The sequence below is a fragment of the Epinephelus fuscoguttatus genome, linkage group LG10, assembly GCF_011397635.1.
Source record: "Epinephelus fuscoguttatus linkage group LG10, E.fuscoguttatus.final_Chr_v1".
NCBI lineage: Eukaryota > Metazoa > Chordata > Actinopteri > Perciformes > Serranidae > Epinephelus > Epinephelus fuscoguttatus.
Genome location: NC_064761.1, coordinates 27493706 through 27510960, shown reverse-complemented (window position 1 = coordinate 27510960; position 17255 = coordinate 27493706). Strand labels below are relative to the sequence as shown.

Genomic DNA, 17255 nt, shown 5'->3' with positions numbered 1-17255 from the left:
AGAAACTCACACACACATATACAAACAAGTGCATGGTTACATACTCGGAGTTGGAGGGTGTGACGGAGGATCGTTCCCTCTAAGGCGTGGATCCACTTCTCCCGCTCGTCTGCATCTCGGGCTGAGGGCAGAAGCACACAGACACACCCAGTGAGCCACGTTTTCCATACAGACACCGTCAGTAACCATTACACTCATGTTACACATTAATGACACTGAGACACAACACTGAAATGACATGAGTACTTTTGACGCAGTGATGGACGCAGTGTTTATCTAAAATACCTTAATGTTCAGGGCTGAAGAGTCTATAATCATATTTATATGTAGTTTCACAAATAAGACAGTAATAACCATATACTTTCTATATTAGAGAGGCAAACAATGTGATTTACAGCTGAAGTAAATAACAGATATCAAAATAAACAGAGAGGGCAATAAAAAGAAACAGATTTTGATGGGAACATTGATTTTTGTCTGAAAATCAAATACAGAAACATGTCCAGAGATTTCATATGGCAGACGGCCATAAATGTCCTTAAAAGGAACAGACCAGCATTTTAAGTGACTGTACTTGACCAAGAAATAGTCCAGCACATAGTCCTGGACAGAGCCAGGCTAACTGTTTACCCCTGTTTTTAGTCTTTATGATAAACTAAGCTGATAATTTTCTGACTAGCTTGATATTTAAGGACATAAGGGAGGTATCTTTTCTTCCAAGTCTCTTTATTGGGTTTTTTAAGGACAGATAATGTGTGCATTGCAAAGGCAGCAACTTAAATGCCACACAAAGGCAAGATAAAGTAATGTCCAGTTGAGACAAATACAGAGAACAAGAAAATAATAAACAATACAAACAATAAATAAAGTTGAGGAGAAAAAACAAAAAACAACAACACACACCTTGGCAACCAAAATGTCACAAAAATGAGGATGTGATGTACCATGGATAGGCCCTAGTTACCGTACCTAACGTCAAGAACATAAGCTAGGAATCAATTCACTTCTGTTGGGTTGTAGACCATTTGTCGAGAAACAGTTTTCAGATTTCCAGGAAGATATTTTCCTTGTTATATGGGGGATATCTAACTTTCAGCAAGAAAGCAAAAAGTGTTGCTCAAAATCTCAAACTGTTCCTTTAAATTAGTCATCAAAAAGGCTAGTTAAGCCTGTACACATGGTAGGAACACATTTTTTACCCCCTTGGGGCAAATCAAATACCTTGAATTTAGGAAGATTTTTGCCCTTTGCCTCTGATTATTTCTGGCACTGCCTGTACCTAAACAGCAGCTTAAAATGTAACAGCTGTCTAGCTGTGCTACTGTACTAAACAAATCTAAGGAAAGTTCGCTTTCATATGACATATCTCAGTAAACACTTAAAAAAGAGAATCTTGAAGTGAAGCTAGAAAGGGCTGTGCATTAATATAGTAATAATGTATGATTTAAAGTGGTATCGTGTAGCCAGACCTATCTTGTAATGTGCCAGTGCTGGAAAAAGGTCCCATCATAATTCCACACTAAAGGGAAAAAAAATCTCTGGGTTGTTGTATTTGTTTGCCTTGGGCTTTGGGTGGGGTTAAGCCCAGGATGCAGGATTGCTTCCCTTGCAAAACAGTGTCAGGATGAACTTGGTTTGGTGGAAAGGCGAGCCTAGGCATTATAGTGGCTAAATCCCTGCAAAAGAAAATGCCACGTAATACGTTAAAAGATGTTTTAGCGTGGATGTTGCTAGCTCAGAGGCGCTAAAACAAAGGGTGTAGATAGGTCTGGCTATCTGAGATTAGTTTCATGTAACTTTGAGGAATTTGCAATTATACACGTTCAAAATACTAGCAGGGTTTCTTTTAAGTGCTGCAAAGTTTAGCCGATTCAAAACACACCCAAAACACACATTAAACATGGCTTAATAGAGACAATTTCAAACATAAGTACACAAATCGGCTTCACTGTAACTCGCAGCATTCACAGACACTTGTGTTTATCTGGACACAAATTTCCCCACAAATACAATATGCTAATGTTTTTAGCACAAGCCTATGGCATTTTACATTGTATACATTAGCCAAGCGGCCGGCAATCTTTTCCTCTTCTCATAAAACAAAGGACAACAGCAATGTTTAACAAAGATTACATAATTTGGCTCCATTACAACTCACAAGGTTCACTGACAAAACAACTGTCTTATACTACAAATGTTCTACAAATACAACATGCTAATGTTATTAGCACAAGCCTATGGCATTTTATATTGTATAAATTAGCCTAACGACGAGCAGAGATTTCCTCTGCCCATATGAAGCAGGGATAAATCCCTGAGTATAAATCCCTGAAGGATAAATTATACACAAGACTTAAATTGCTATTTTTGTGGAGGCTTTATTGTCTTCACAATTTATTGTTTCTTATCTGTGAAATGTAAATAAAAGCTTTGTTTCCACTGAGGGAAATGGTTTCAGCCCACAGAAATAGACAGGAGGTCTGCGTAGGTTACGGCGTAGGCTCCATGTCAACCCAGAGCCTACACTCCCAAGTATAAATTCTGTCTTATACCCTCAGTCTGCATCCTGTGAGCCAGACTAAATTTCAAATATCAGTACCAGTATCAGATCAAATACACTAACACTCAAAATCTTGACTGAGCACTTGTATTAGGAGTATTGACATATTAAAATGTCAATACTCCTATGATCATGGTAAAGATGAAGAGATAAAGCTCGCTCCGAGTGGTGAGGCAGTATGGATTCTTGCCTATGTTTTTTTTTTTAACATGGAGCCTTTGGGTTCGGAGAGTGAAATGGAGCTGGGTGAGGCAGCACCCTCAGAGCAAAGACAGAGAACAAACAGTCCACCAGTGACATTAAACAGTGACCCATTACAGGACACCACGTGCAAACACACATACACACACTGACTGCAGAAGGCACATGCACAGTTTTTGGTGCCAGTGGCATACAGAGATACAATATCTTGTCCTCTACAAATAGACAGCTAGGATATAAAGATGTACTAGGAAGGATTTTACTAAAGAAACAATGCATAGACTCATACAGATTCATCACTTAAGACCCACTAGAAGTTTGTGGTGGTGTATTTTTCTGCAGAGATTCCTCCATCTGCCTGTATTTTCTGTTTGGGATGTTTATGGGCGTGTATCCCCACTGCGCTCAGGTGAGGCCGGTAGTGATCAGGTGCCAGACCGTAAACAGCGGGCATCCATGAGACACAGCACCGAAAAACACCAACATAGTGAGAGTAAATCTGGGGTTGGCTCTTACTTTTATTTTCACCAGTGATCGTGTTTACAAACAGTAACAGTAACCTATGTATTTACAGATTGTATTTCAAGTTATTAAAGATTTTCAGCAGGTTTACTCCTGCTTTGTGTATGTGGATGGCAGCCACCACAGTCAAACTACATCTCTAAAAGCTGTGAAAGAAAGACTTAATTAGATATATGCCACTGAATTAGCTGGCAAACTATATCCTTTGTAAAAGTCATATTTCATTGAGCTGGAAACAAGACAGCTCGGCAGATGAATGCCTGTGCTAGCACAGAGGCTGAGCTTTGCTACAGCAGAAAAGCTTTTAAAGACATTAAAAGGCAGCCAAGGCTCAGGCCAATCCACTCAGACAGCGCCTCACTGGCCTCTCACTTTCCCCCTCAGCCAAACAGACTCTCCAGAGGAACAGATTACTGCGGCTAATGTTGTTTAGCTCTATTCATGACAGAGGAGAGGTAGTAGCAGGACCATTCAACAAAAACAAATACTCTAACTGTATGAATTGTGTTGCAAGTCCAATCTCCAGCCGTGATTTAGATTAGTTAGGTATGAGCAGTTAGTCGACTCAGCACATCTCCAGTGTTTGCCAGACAGCCAGTTGGCCAGTCACATGAGGCATACTGCAAGTCATGACAGTGCCCGTCATCTGACATGAACCTTCTTTGTTAATCTGCAGTTACATATTAAAAACCAAAAAAAACAACAGCATGTTACTTGTTCTTTTAAACATTTACCTGTCTTGATACAGACAAAGAGGAAAGGGACAAGCCAGAGTTAGACGAATAGACAAGATAGAACAAGATTAAGGTACAACTTACAACTCTTCGACTACAGTGTAATAGAGAAGGTAGCCTGCTACCTGGGGAGAGTTGCTCAGAAGTTGGTGGTGCCAACAGACTCAAAATGAATGGACAATGTTTAATAAGGGTTAAAGATATCTGTGACCAGTGTCTTTCTTTTTTTCCCTATCAGAAGATAAGAAATGAGGAGATTTTGCTGGTTTCTGAGTTGACAATGAGAATACTTTAAGGTCCTACGCAGTGTAAGGGGTGTAAAGGGCTTGTTACATGCTCTTCTAAAGCAATTATCAAATTTTATAGAGGAGCAAAAGGGGCAAAAGTCTAACAGTCACTAGGCTTGTTACTTCATACCCTCCTGACATTTCACCAGGGTATGACATATGACGATATTTGTGTAAAAAAAGAAAAAGGGACAACTTAAAAACTGAGCAACTGGTGATAGAAGTCATTACAACATGTATTGTGTTGCCTAAAATGCTGTGTTTCTACCACTGCAACAGTGTAACACAGCCTCAAAGCCCAGCTGCTAAGTAGCGTCACAACAGAGGAAGGTGTGCTGACTAAACCGTATTACCGTAGGCTCTGATGCTTCCCCGCTAGAAGAAAGCAGAGAGGCACGGTAAGGCTATTAGAAGATCAAGCACACACAGGAAATCCTGTAACTCACACCAATAAACTCCAACCCATCCACCTACACACACGCCTTCCTAATAATCACTGTCAGACCCTGGCAGATATTGGATCAAGACCCATGATAGATACAGACAGACACAGCGAGTTGTTGTTGTGCCTGAAAAGAAAATACTGATGCCAAATGAAACACTGAGTTTCCACATACAGCCAATACAGAGCAGCTGCTCTGTCGGGCTGCAGTTCAGTACACGGATATTCATATCGACAGTGGAGGTCACCTCATATCCAGCATGGGAATGGATACCTGACCAGTACATTTCCAAAAAAGTGTATGCCTTGATGTAATTTGATCAAATGATACAACCACTGAACCACCACTGAATGGTAACACAAACCTGCTAACGTGATATGAGAAGAGCTGAGATACTAAGAGGAAAACAAACTATTATCACAAATAAACTGTGAACACCATCAGAATCAAAAATTATCTCTGTGCTGTACCAAACTGAAGAAAACCACACTCACATATCCACGTTTTGGAACCAGGATTTCAAGTGTCTCACTGAAATATAATGATCCTCCTCTCTGTAGCAATCAGAAGTTGGTAAAAAGTTAAGCCTGAATTGTTTCTCAAACTATTTATGCAGTCAGTGGCTCCACAGCACTGCTGTTTTGTCAATGCATTTCCCCCTGTGAATGCACCAGCAGATACAGACTATTTGCTAATCAAGGGGAAGTGACCAACTTCCACGTACAGTAATATGTGCATGCCCTTTATTCTGTCTACTTGATTTTCATACAGTTTCAAGTATTTGCCATTTTTAGCTTTTTTGCATAGAGTAAACTAAAGTAAGGAGCTGAATGGAAAACAGGGGAGTGAACATGCAAGGTCCTTTGCTGAGCTTGAACCAAGGACATCTACCTCCATCGACCTCTACACTGGCACAACACTTCTTACATTGTGTGTTTACATATTTAAAGCCACAGCTGGTAACGTTTATGAAATTAACTTTGTGTCATATCCGCTGAAACTGTCAATATATTACGAAAAAAGTACATTAGACGGATAGTCTGTGAAAAAGAAAATCATGTCCCTTCTTCTCTTCCTACTGTTTGTAATGGCGTTTTTTGGTGTCTAAAATCAGACCGCGCTGCACCAAAAACAACCAATCAACTGACAGTTATGTCAGTCATGCTTGTGAACTGTGGTCACATTTTCAAACTAGGCACTGCTGATCAAATAAGAATCAAGACTTTGTTGCTGCATTGCCTGTTTCTCACCTTAAATGTTTTCAGAAACATATTTTAGTGTACTCTTTAGCTGTAAAATGAGTGTGAGGTGCTCAGTCCTCCTGTTAAACTGTACCCAACATGGCAGCCGGGTCACAAACATTCTCATTTTACAGCTAAACAGTACACTAAAATATGTTTCTGAAACATCTGAGGTGAGAAATAGGCAATGCATTCACAGAATCTTGACTCATATTTGATCAGTGCTGCCTAGTTTGACAGTTTGACCGTAGTTGACAAGGCATGACTGACATGACTGACTGCTGCTTTAAAGACTCATCTGCTCTGATTGGTTGTTTTTGTTCACATGCAGTAAGGCCATTAGGAATGCTGCAAGGCAATATATATATATATATATATATATATATATATATATATTTTCCTTTTTTCTTTTTTTTGAAGTTACCAACTGTTTTTACTGCTCTACTGTACTGTTATTACATATACACTATTATGTGGGCACACTGACGGTGTTAGCTTATACCCACATTAAAAGTAACATTATACTGGTCCCGTATACTTGGCCAATTGTAAAGCAAGTACTTCTGTGATCATTTTTTCCTAGAGTTAGTCATGCCATACTTCTGCCAAATTAGTCACAGAACAAAAGGATCGATCTCTTAAACCAGCTTAACATGTACATGCTTGAAAACCTGACGACCATCTCGTACTCCAATTTTTACTCATCATATGTGTCTCCACATACTCTTCTATTCCTAACTTACATCTTCCAGACTGTATTCAGCTTGTGATTGGAAACTGAATGTAAATAAATGAAGTTACAGCTACCTAGACTACATAAAAATGCCATCAAAGACAGGTAAACAAAGACAGAGGTCTCTAATATCTACATTCAATGTGTACAATTAACAAACACACACACACACACACACACACACACACACACACACACACACACACACACCATGTTTAGACAAACAGACAATTTAACTATCTATCAGCCCCAGTGATGTATCCTTAACCCAAGGATTTTTCTTCCATCTAAGTGGTCAGGGTATCCAAACAAAGATTCCCCTTTACAATGCTCAGCCTCTCCCCAATAATGCTGCTCCTCCTTTCTCATAAGGCCTCTGTGAATTATTCATCCCTCCCCTCTTCTCTCTCCTCCTGCCATCTTCAGACAAGCTGATGAAATATTTCAGCACATGCTCCAGCGGGAGGACAAAGGGTCTGATGCACAGGACTGCGACTTGTCAGTAATGTGGCAGCTACCAAAATGTGATGCTAAGAGAATGCACAGTTTCAGAGGTCAACGAAGAAACAGTCTTGGTGCTATCTTTTCAGTTTTTTTGTTAATGTCATCTATGATTTTGCCTCAATTGTGTGGTAAAAATGTGAAATGAACTCATCACATCACTCTGGACTGGCTGAGTCATATGTTATCTGCACTGTGGGACAACTTTCTGACTAAATACACAAGTCCAGATGCAGTCCTGAAAGAGCACAGTGGTAAAAAAAAATGATGACCAAGGTGGTTTACTTAAAAAGAGATAACAGCATACAGAGCAGGTGATATCCAGGTCCCTTGAGACAAGGGAGAGAGCATGAGCGGTCTCTCATCCTGGACTGATGGTCAGGGCCGTCAGGGCCGTCAGGGCGGCCTGACAGAGAGGGAGGGGAAGACAAGAGATTGATAACTGCTGTAGATAAGAGGAGGCGTGTGAGAACAGAGAGGGGGAAAGAGGAAAAGGGAAAGCTAAAGGGCTCTCAGGCAACTCTGATGCACCGCCGGGGGAGAGGGGCCAATGAATAATGGATGCTTCTCTAAATAGAAAGACAGCACAGAGCTGCACTCGGGGCTAACACAGAGGCCGGCCAGCTCAGAACCACACTTAAACCTGAGAGCTGGACTGTCCCATAAGAGGAAGTATCATGGCTCAATCCTGGGTTTCTCTTAAACCATACCATGAGACACACTTGTGGCTGTGTATCAGCAGATGTATTGGTCACTAGGAATTGAAATTTGTGTAAACAGTATCAGCCTAGCTCTTTCTTTTTTCTTTTTTTTACCTCTCTTAACCTTAGCAGTGAGGCTCTACACATCACACAGACACAGTCCATACCTTACCCACGCAGCCAATACAAAATGGCACACAAGCATATATATGTATATATATAGACGGACACATCAGATCCTGCTGTGAATCCTGGGAGACTGACTACATAACACACTCAGACCAGGATCGTTTTACAGCAACAGAGAAATCTCCTCCTGCCCAACATCCTGTGCATCTCTTGATATCCAAGCTAATCTGATGTATCCAGAGTCTCATGCTCACAACACAAGTGGTTTTGCCATTTTTATATGATTGTGTCTAGAGCCGTTCCAATACCTTTATTAGTATCGGAAATACCTCTGATACTGCCTAAAATGCTGGATCAGGTAGCAGCAAGTACACAAGTCTATGTACTAATCCAATGCTTTTACTGTCACCGCTCTAAAACAGTAGTCTATAAAGAAAGTTGCACTGTGCGGCCGCTAGCAACTACTCTTTTCGAGCGGCATAAAATAATTGATCGCAATAGCATAATCTCACCCATTAACAAATTGTCAGCAATTGGACAATATATTACACTGACAAGTCCCACCAGTATAAAGGCAGCTTGTACAGTATGCACGGTTTTACTTTTTAGGGGTGGCACCAGTGCTGCCAAAGTCAACACTATCAATCTTACAAAGCAGTGGTTCCCAACTGGTGGGTCACGGTCCAAAAGTTGCTCACGGGTCCATTTTGAATGGACCGCAAGTGACTTGTGAACGTGTCAAGTTTGTAGAAAACACACTTTATTTTGAAGTACAGTGAATTTCTGGCAGAGAGCTTTTATTTTAAAGAGCCATTTACTGCTGTAGAGTGAGTGAATAGTGGTCAGCTACTTAACAGAGACAGCAATCTAGCTTAACAACCTGCCAAACACAAGTATGATACTGAATATATTAAACTGCGTGGACCTTGAACTAATGACTAAGGAGAAATCTGGACCCTGTGGTTGGACTAGATAGGAACCACTCTTATAAAGCAATGCCACACAACAATGATAGCAATCATTTCACATCCATACAGAATTAGTAGTACACAGCTGTTTTTTTAATGCAATGGTATGAGATCAGTAGTTTGTACTCGCTGCTATACAAGTTCATGTATTGGAATTAGTACTGGGAAAGAAAAAATGGTATCCAAACATCTCTAATTGTGCCACATGTATGAGAATGTCACTACTGATTACGTGCCCAATTCAACTAATGTACTCATGCTTATGATGATATGTTAAAATAATAATAAGGAAGCACCTTTGAAAACAGAGTTTACAAAGTGCTTTAGCAAACAATGCAAAGAAGAAGCAAAATACCCAAGAGTCAATATAATAATTAGTGCCAAACAACAGTGCTGGACAAAAGCAAGCCAGGAATTGAGGTAAAATTAAACAAGTGATAAGACGCAAAAACATATAAGAAAGAAAACCGACTATAATGATTGTTTTAAGGAAGAAATCCTAACCAGAGATAGGTCGCTAATTAGCTCTGGCTAGAAATCCTACATACAATACATCTGTTTCATTTTATTGTAATCTGTTATCTTGACAGATATAAAATAAAAACAGTTAGCACTACTTCTCTCCAGCGGTGATTTGTGAGATGGTACAGGACACGTCTAGGTAAAAGGAAAGCCGCTGGGGTCACTTGAGGCACACTAGCATTGAGCCAAGGATGTATAGTTAAGATGGCTTTATTAGTTTAGGGCATATAAAAGTTACAAAGGAGAACACCGACCGCTTTCAACCCACATTGGGTCTTCCTCAGGGCATTCGGGTTAAGCTCCTCTAGGTGTCTGGAAAACAGATGTGTCTTAGAGACATTTCATGCTTTCTCTCATACAACAAGACGATCATGAAGGGTCACAATGAGCTGCGAGAACTCAGATTGTCCTGCGAAAGAATATGCTGCTTTCAAACAAACTGTCTCATTGGTAAAGACACGTTCAAATATAATATGATTTCACAAATATGCTAATGTATTATAGTATTGCATTGTCATATTTACTACACATGTTGTATCATCTTTCTTGACTGCTGCCTTTTCATGCCAGCTATACACCCTGCCACAAATTAATTCCCCTCTTTGACTCAGTTAATGAAGGTTTTTGAATAATGCTCTTAAAATTAGAACATAATTTGCATACATTGCTGCCGTTTGCCCGCTCTCTGATGTAGAAGTCTCTCAGACTAATTATTCAGATAATGAAGCATTATAGCTGATGCGAAAGACTCCGATTAACTGTGGCACAGAAAGTTCCAGAAGAAATTAAGACAATGACATCTGAGCTATTATTCACTGACAAACAAGTCTCTATGAGAAAGTGCATACGATAATTACCATACTGACGGGGAAAAAACGCAAGTATTACATCACTGTTTTGCCAAACCAGCCAAATCAATGATGAGCAGAACAAACACTAGAAACAACAAACATCCTGTTCTACATAACACACCTAGTCTGTACAAACACTGGACTGACACAGGACACTGCACACACTCTTCTCTCCCTAATAAGTCCTCACGGGCAACAGCCACTAAACAGGCTACTTTACGCCGCTCTCAACTGTCCTTGAACCTCGATAACAAACCAATACACCTGAGCTCTCCGGAACATTCTGCTCCATCCTGACTGCACATCCCAGAAGACAAACAAACAACGCCTCCTCTCGATCCTTTTGCCCAGGACCGGCATGCATATGGACCATGAGACGTGCACGGTTTTCTCCTTACCCTTCCGTTTGTAGAACCACAGCATACAGCTTCGGAACACAGACATGGGAGAGGGCATGGAGGAGGTGAGAGGGGCGGGGAGCCCATGGACTGTGGCTGGTGACCCTCAAAAAGGAGGTGAAAGGGGTAGGGGGGTGGGGTACTGGAGGTGAAGTGTGAGGGGTTAGGTGTTGGTTGGAGGGGAGGGCTGAATACAAATGAACAGATGGAAGGACAGAGATGAAGGAAAGGTGGAGAAGGTTAGTTAGAGACCTTGGTGGAGTGATAGAATAAAAAAGGGTGTCTGCGGTGTACTGGACTGGACAGCTCCCTGTCAAAAAAGAGGGAAGGGTTGGCAGGACGGGAGGGGGGCGATGCTGTAGCTGAGAGCCAATCCTGTCCCTATGGAATGACTGGTGGGGAGATAGCGAGCGGCGGCAGCGGTGCAGCAAAGGGCGAGCAGCGGCAGCAACCAGAAGAGACCTGAGCTCAGCTTCCAGCTCAGCAGTACTCCCTTATTATTCCCAGAGGCTCAACTGCAGAGACACACAAGCAGCAATCTTCCTCCTCAGCCACAGTCAGGAGGGCCAAGGGGAAAAAAAAGAAGTCTTACTTGCTTGTATTTTTCCAGAGGAATCTGCCTAGCTCGCAGTGGAACAAATCTTGTTTATCTACAGAAATACGAGTCAGTCCAACTTCGCAGAGCTTGAGGACGTTCCACAGGAAGGGAGAAAAAGCTCAAGTGCACGCAGCACGCTTTGACATTGTGTAGATGCCTATGTGCATGTGTTTCCTGGCATTAGAGCCGATCAATCCAAGTCTTTAAAAGACGGGGAGGGAGAGAGGAGTGAGCAAGAGAGAGGGAGAGTGAGATAGAGGGAGCAAATGAACAGCAGGGATAGATGCAAAAAAAAATAGAAGAAGCCGGAGAAAGAAAGCCGGTGATGACAAGCAGAGAGGAGGGGGCATAAAGAGAACAACATAAATAAAAAGGTGGACATCTCACCTTGGAAATGGAAAGTCTTCTGGTCCACAGTGATGGTGAATGTGCTGTCGTCCTCGTCATCAATGCCGATCACAGCTCCCTGGGCAAACAGAGAGGGAGAGAGAGAGGAAAAAAAGCAGGCAGTCAGGCAGCGGGACACGTCATACTCCACTTTCCATTTCTATCCTCATGCCCTCCACATGTTCCAGCAGCCCCTGATGGGCTCTCTATTATATATTACCCTTGGTCTGTCTTGGTACCTCACTCTTTCCCCTTCTAAAGCTCCATCTCTTCTTGCATTATCGTCTTTTTCTCACCATCATTCTGTGCTCCTCTCTCTCACACATACACACACACACACATGCGAGTGCAGCCTTTTAGAACATGGCAGAGAAGAAGGGAGGGGAGGAGGAGGTGGGATTTGGGAGAGCGAAGGAGGAGAAAGGCAGAGAAGGGTGGAGAGAGACAGGCACCGGGGACCAGCAGCTAGCAGCCAGCAGAACTGCAGAGAAACGGCCTGCTGGCTAGCTGGGACATTATCTCTTAGCAACCGAAACAGGGTGTGTGACTCAGAGCTTCCTTACACAGCAAACCTGAAAGTAATAAAAATACCAACTACTACAGGGGGTGGATAAGACATAGGAACAGCTGTAAAAAATTTTTTTTACAGTCCAGTACAATAGTGCTCCATAAATACCACCTTTAAGAAACAAACAGTTTTTAACTGATACTTAGTTTTAGACTCTCAGAGCAATTAACACCCCAACCTCACCTAACCTCATACACTCACTCTTTACAAAGACATAATGTCAATTCCACTGTGTTACAGCATTGTCTTTGTTTATTTAAGTAGATAAAGTCACAACACATGAGCAAGGCCGCTCTTAAAGGAACAGTTGACCCCTAAATCAAAAAAAAAAAAAAAAAAAAAATACATGTTTTTCCTCTTACCTGTAGTACTATTTTTCAGTCTAGATTGCTTTGGTGTGAGCTGCCAAGTGTTGGAGATATCAGCCATAGAGATGTCTGCCTTCTCTCTAATATAATGGAACTAGATGGCTCTCCATTTCTGGTGCGCCAAGTGCCCAAAAAAAAAAAAAAAGTAAAACCTTAACAGCAATGTCACTTTTTAAGAAAGCATGACTCGGTTACTCAAGATAATCCACAGACCTTTTTGTGAGCAGTTTCAGGGAGGAACTACTTTCTTTCTACCGGACTACACACCCACCAACTCTATCATCACACAGACAGAATCGTACATCTGCTGACTCATCTAGCACCACCGAGCTAGCTAACTGAGCTGAGGAGGATGCAATTAACGTTTACATCTCGCGCTGTTGAGTATGAGCCTCTCGTCCATGAGTAGATGCATACTTCCTTCTGGGTGGAGATAGGGTTGGTGGGTGTAGTTCAGTAGAAAAAAAGGTTCCTACATGAAACAGCTCACAATAAGGTCTGTGGATTATCTTGGGTAACTGCCGTCATGTTCTTTGGAAAGACACATTGCTGTTGAGTTTTTTAAATTACGTTTTTTTGGCGCTTTGAGCACCACAAGCTGAGTGCCATCTAGTTACATTATATTGGAGAGAAGGCAGACATCTCTACGGCTGATGCCTCCAACACTCAGCACCTCACAGCAAAACAATCTAGACTGACAAACAGTCTTACAGGTAAAAAAAAAAAAAAAAAAAAAGTATTTTTGATTCGGAGTGAACCGTTCCAAAGTCCATAGAGCATAGTCAGTAAACATTATAAAGAAAAAAAAACTTTGAAGACAAACCAACAAGAGGTTTGGTATGTACAATGTGTGTATTATTGAAGCTAAACAAATTATTTACCACATGATTTCAGAAGTAACCCAATGCAGTTTTTTTTTTTTTCCTGAACATCCCAAAAAATCTTATAACAAAGTCCCCCTACTATCAGAGACTACTTGGTGGTCCATAGTGATACAAAATAAGGAGTTGTCACAACTGATTAAGTTGACATAATGACAGTCTTTTGGTTGTGGTTTCCCTTTAAAGAACATGATGGCAGTTACCCAAGATAATCCACAGACCTTATTGTGAGCTGTTACCAAGCCATTAAAATAAAGGCTTTTTAACTTTGTTCAACTGAGAGTGCCTTGGAGTCTTGCTTGTTTTCTCAGTCTAAAGATTCCCTTCCAAAGAGCACCTCAACAAAACTTGTCTTGAGTCCAGGAAGTGCTCCTAGACTGACATTTTGTGAAAAGGAAATCTATTGGATTTTCAAATTTATCACATATACCACAGTCTCCATAAAGAAACAGATTTCTCTCTATAAATAGTTCTTTGTTGTACCTCATAATGGAGATGCATTATACTGCATGATCTGATCTGTAAAGACATCATTTACAAAGTTTGAAATTGCTGTGATAATCTATATCTGTTGTCATTTCGTTCTTTGATGGAATACTGTTTTCATTAATTGTAATGTCTATACAGTACCAGTATGTAATATGGTAGAGTAGTATCTCCGAGTTTAGTTCTGTGACACACAGTGTCACCAAAAACCAACACACAAAGGTACAGATTTATTGAAAATTATTGTAAGTGGACTGTACTTTGTTTTCTAAAGCTCTAAATTTTTATTTCTTTTGGACATGGAAAAAGTTTCACTATATATTCTATGATTAACATGACACAATTAAAAACTCAGTTGCCCTGTGGCACCTAAAATAATTCAACAACCAGTTTAACACTACATTAGAGGTCATGGCTACACGGTTATTCAAAACAAGACTATGCATGCCTGGTTTAGTGAGACAACAGATAAAGCCTTTGGGAAAGACACTTAACAAACCGAAACTAACATCAGCTAAGGGTTTGGCACAATAAACAAGATTCAGGGTTTGATAGAAGCAAAGTTTTTCTTCATAAGGTAAACATTGGCAAAGTTATTTTTTCTTTCAAGGCATAAAGAATGTACTAACAAAAATTCAACTTACATCCCGATTCAAAGTTGTAGAGTGACAAATTACAAGTCTTAGGAAAGAGAATTTTCTGTAACAACTCTAACTGATAGGATTTTGTTGACAGGATTTTTACAGCTCCATTATGCACATCCTTAAATGACTGTATCACAATACACTGTGTCACACTGATCCACTCCTAACTGAAACTTCTGACCTATGACTATGTGCCCATAAATGACACTGGATCCTCTTTTCAGGTAGTTTCAGGAGATACTTCCTCCCTTCATACAGTTCACTAGAAACATTTTCAGGGTTCTTAGCAGTGGTTTTTGTCCCAAAAATGTGGTTGCATTAAATATGGGTTTTGCCACTGCTTCTGTGAAAACTCAAGAGAAACTTTGCCTCTTTGATATTATAATTAAACGTGAAAAATAACATGAGAATGCTCTATATGTGGCTGCCAAGTACGGGCTCTGGCTTGTAAATGCCAAATAAATGCCACTTGGGGTCTACAGAATTTGGATGAGGAAGCAAAGCCTGGTCTAACTTCACCTTTCATTAAAGTCGTAACTATCTTAATAAAAGAGAGATCACGCTGAGTGTTTTATACGCCAATATATGTAATCCTACCTTTTAGGTCTGTCCCTCTGTTGGCTTCTTTCAATAAAAGCCCTAACCCCCACTGACAAATACACCAACCCTGTATTTTCAAGAAATAAGAGCTCATTCTTTCAGCACTAATGTAGGCTCAGTGCCTTAAAAATCCTACTGCATTAGGAATCTTCTCTTCCTCTCTCGATAAGTAAAGCAGGTATTGTAGCAGGGCAGTTGCTGCCATCTAGTGGACATAGCTGAATACTTAAAACACATTGTGAGGGCAAACATCTACTAGGAGAGCCAAAAAAAGTCGCGTGATGGAGCTAAGAAGTACCGACACCTGTTAAACAAGGCCAATAAATCAAGCAATTATTATACATCAGATGTAAACTGCACGACACTGCGTACAGCAATACTACAAAGTCACACATGGGAGGTGTTGCACTGCACTCAGGACTAGGGATGCATAATATTGGATTTTTTGCCGATATATAACAACTCATTTGACCCATAACTGATATCGATATATCCACTTTTCCCCCCACCTAAATTTAGTGATCATCAAGTCTCTTATGTAGTAGAATTAACATCACATTATGTATGCATAGCCTTATCATTAAGACCCACCAGTAGATGGAGACATGAAATACAATCCTTTTAATGTGTGTAATACTCAATCATTGTGCAACTTAAGAAAAAACATGTTGGCCGACTTAGATGGATACCCATGCCGTGCCAATACTATTGCGCATCCCTACCCAGGACAACAGTGAACTTGTAGAAACTCTGTCCAAATACCTTGTAAACCAGGGCAGCAACTCAGCCAAGCATGCAGGGTATTTATTTAGTTTATCAAAAGACAACTGTGTCAGGAAGAGGACGGCCTTGAGATAGGCCAGAGAATCTTACCCTGAGTCGCACACAACCTCTTCTGGATCCTCGCATCATCTTGTCCTTTGACTGTAAATCAACAACAGAACAAATCAGAAATTAATACAGTCAGTAATACAGGGCTATGGCTAACAGCACAGACAGGTTGCATTGTGCTGTGCATCTTTAGGCTATAATATCCATGAGCAATTTGATCCAAGAGTCTCCGCTCTAAATAAGAGTGAAGAGAGAAGCCTCTCCACTCTGAACTCGTGCTTTGTATTTCAATGTAACAGAGTTTTTTAAAAATGATATTACAAAACAATGCTTAAGAAAACAGAGGAAATTTAGATAATAATCAAACAGTGGATGAGGACAGAGGAGGTGAGTGAAGTCATATCACTTGGACGTAGGTCTGACTAAAGCTACAATTTAATCTATTGTTACTGCACGTTTTAATCACTTACTTAAAACATATACACATTTTATTATACAGTAGATCAGAGCTGCATCTAACATTTTATTATCAGTTAATCTGCAGATTATTTTCTCAGATAATCATTCTGTCTATCACAATATCTCAGAACCAAATGTGGCATAATGGACTGCTTGTTTTGTCTAACAGTCCAAAACTCAACGATACTCCTTTTTTCATCATAAAAGAAAAAGTAAAAGCAGCAATTTGGGAAGCTGAAACTGGCAAATTTAATCAAAAATATTTACACTTGGAGTTTCCCAGCAACAGCAGGAAGAAGATCCGGGATGCAGCCTTTGTCAATTACGCCCCAAAGTTATGGAACACACTACTTATAGATATCAGGGTAGCTCGCTAAATATTTATAAAAGAAAGCTAAAAACGGATTTGTTCACTTCAGCCTTTAACTAGCTCTGACTTCACTCATACACATCTGAAACTCTTTCTTTTCCGCTTTTACTTTCTATTTATGCTTCTTGCTGCTGCACCGCTTTTAAATCTTATTTGATTTCATGATTTATAGTCACACAACTTTATGGTTTTATGAATCAGTTAATCCATGCTTAAACCGTTTTAAATGTCCTTTTATATCGATTTGCCTTGTCTGTTTTATGTCCATTGTG

General features: G+C 40.4%; 1 protein-coding gene across 5 annotated transcripts in view; it reads right to left on the bottom strand.

Annotated features, from left to right (window-relative positions):
* Positions 1-17255, bottom strand: part of osbpl9 (oxysterol binding protein-like 9) — a 46282-nt gene that overhangs the window by 27496 nt on the left and 1531 nt on the right. For 4 of the 5 annotated variants that reach the window (XM_049587217.1, XM_049587220.1, XM_049587219.1 and 1 more), the window contains exons 2-4: positions 16197-16247; positions 11777-11855; positions 45-121 (exon numbers count right to left, since the gene is read on the bottom strand). In XM_049587217.1, the coding sequence (XP_049443174.1) occupies positions 45-121; positions 11777-11855; positions 16197-16247 (207 nt within the window). Of the gene's footprint in view, positions 1-44; positions 122-11776; positions 11856-11996; positions 12056-16196; positions 16248-17255 lie in introns of those variants that run through there. The other variant, XM_049587225.1, reaches the window with a different exon arrangement.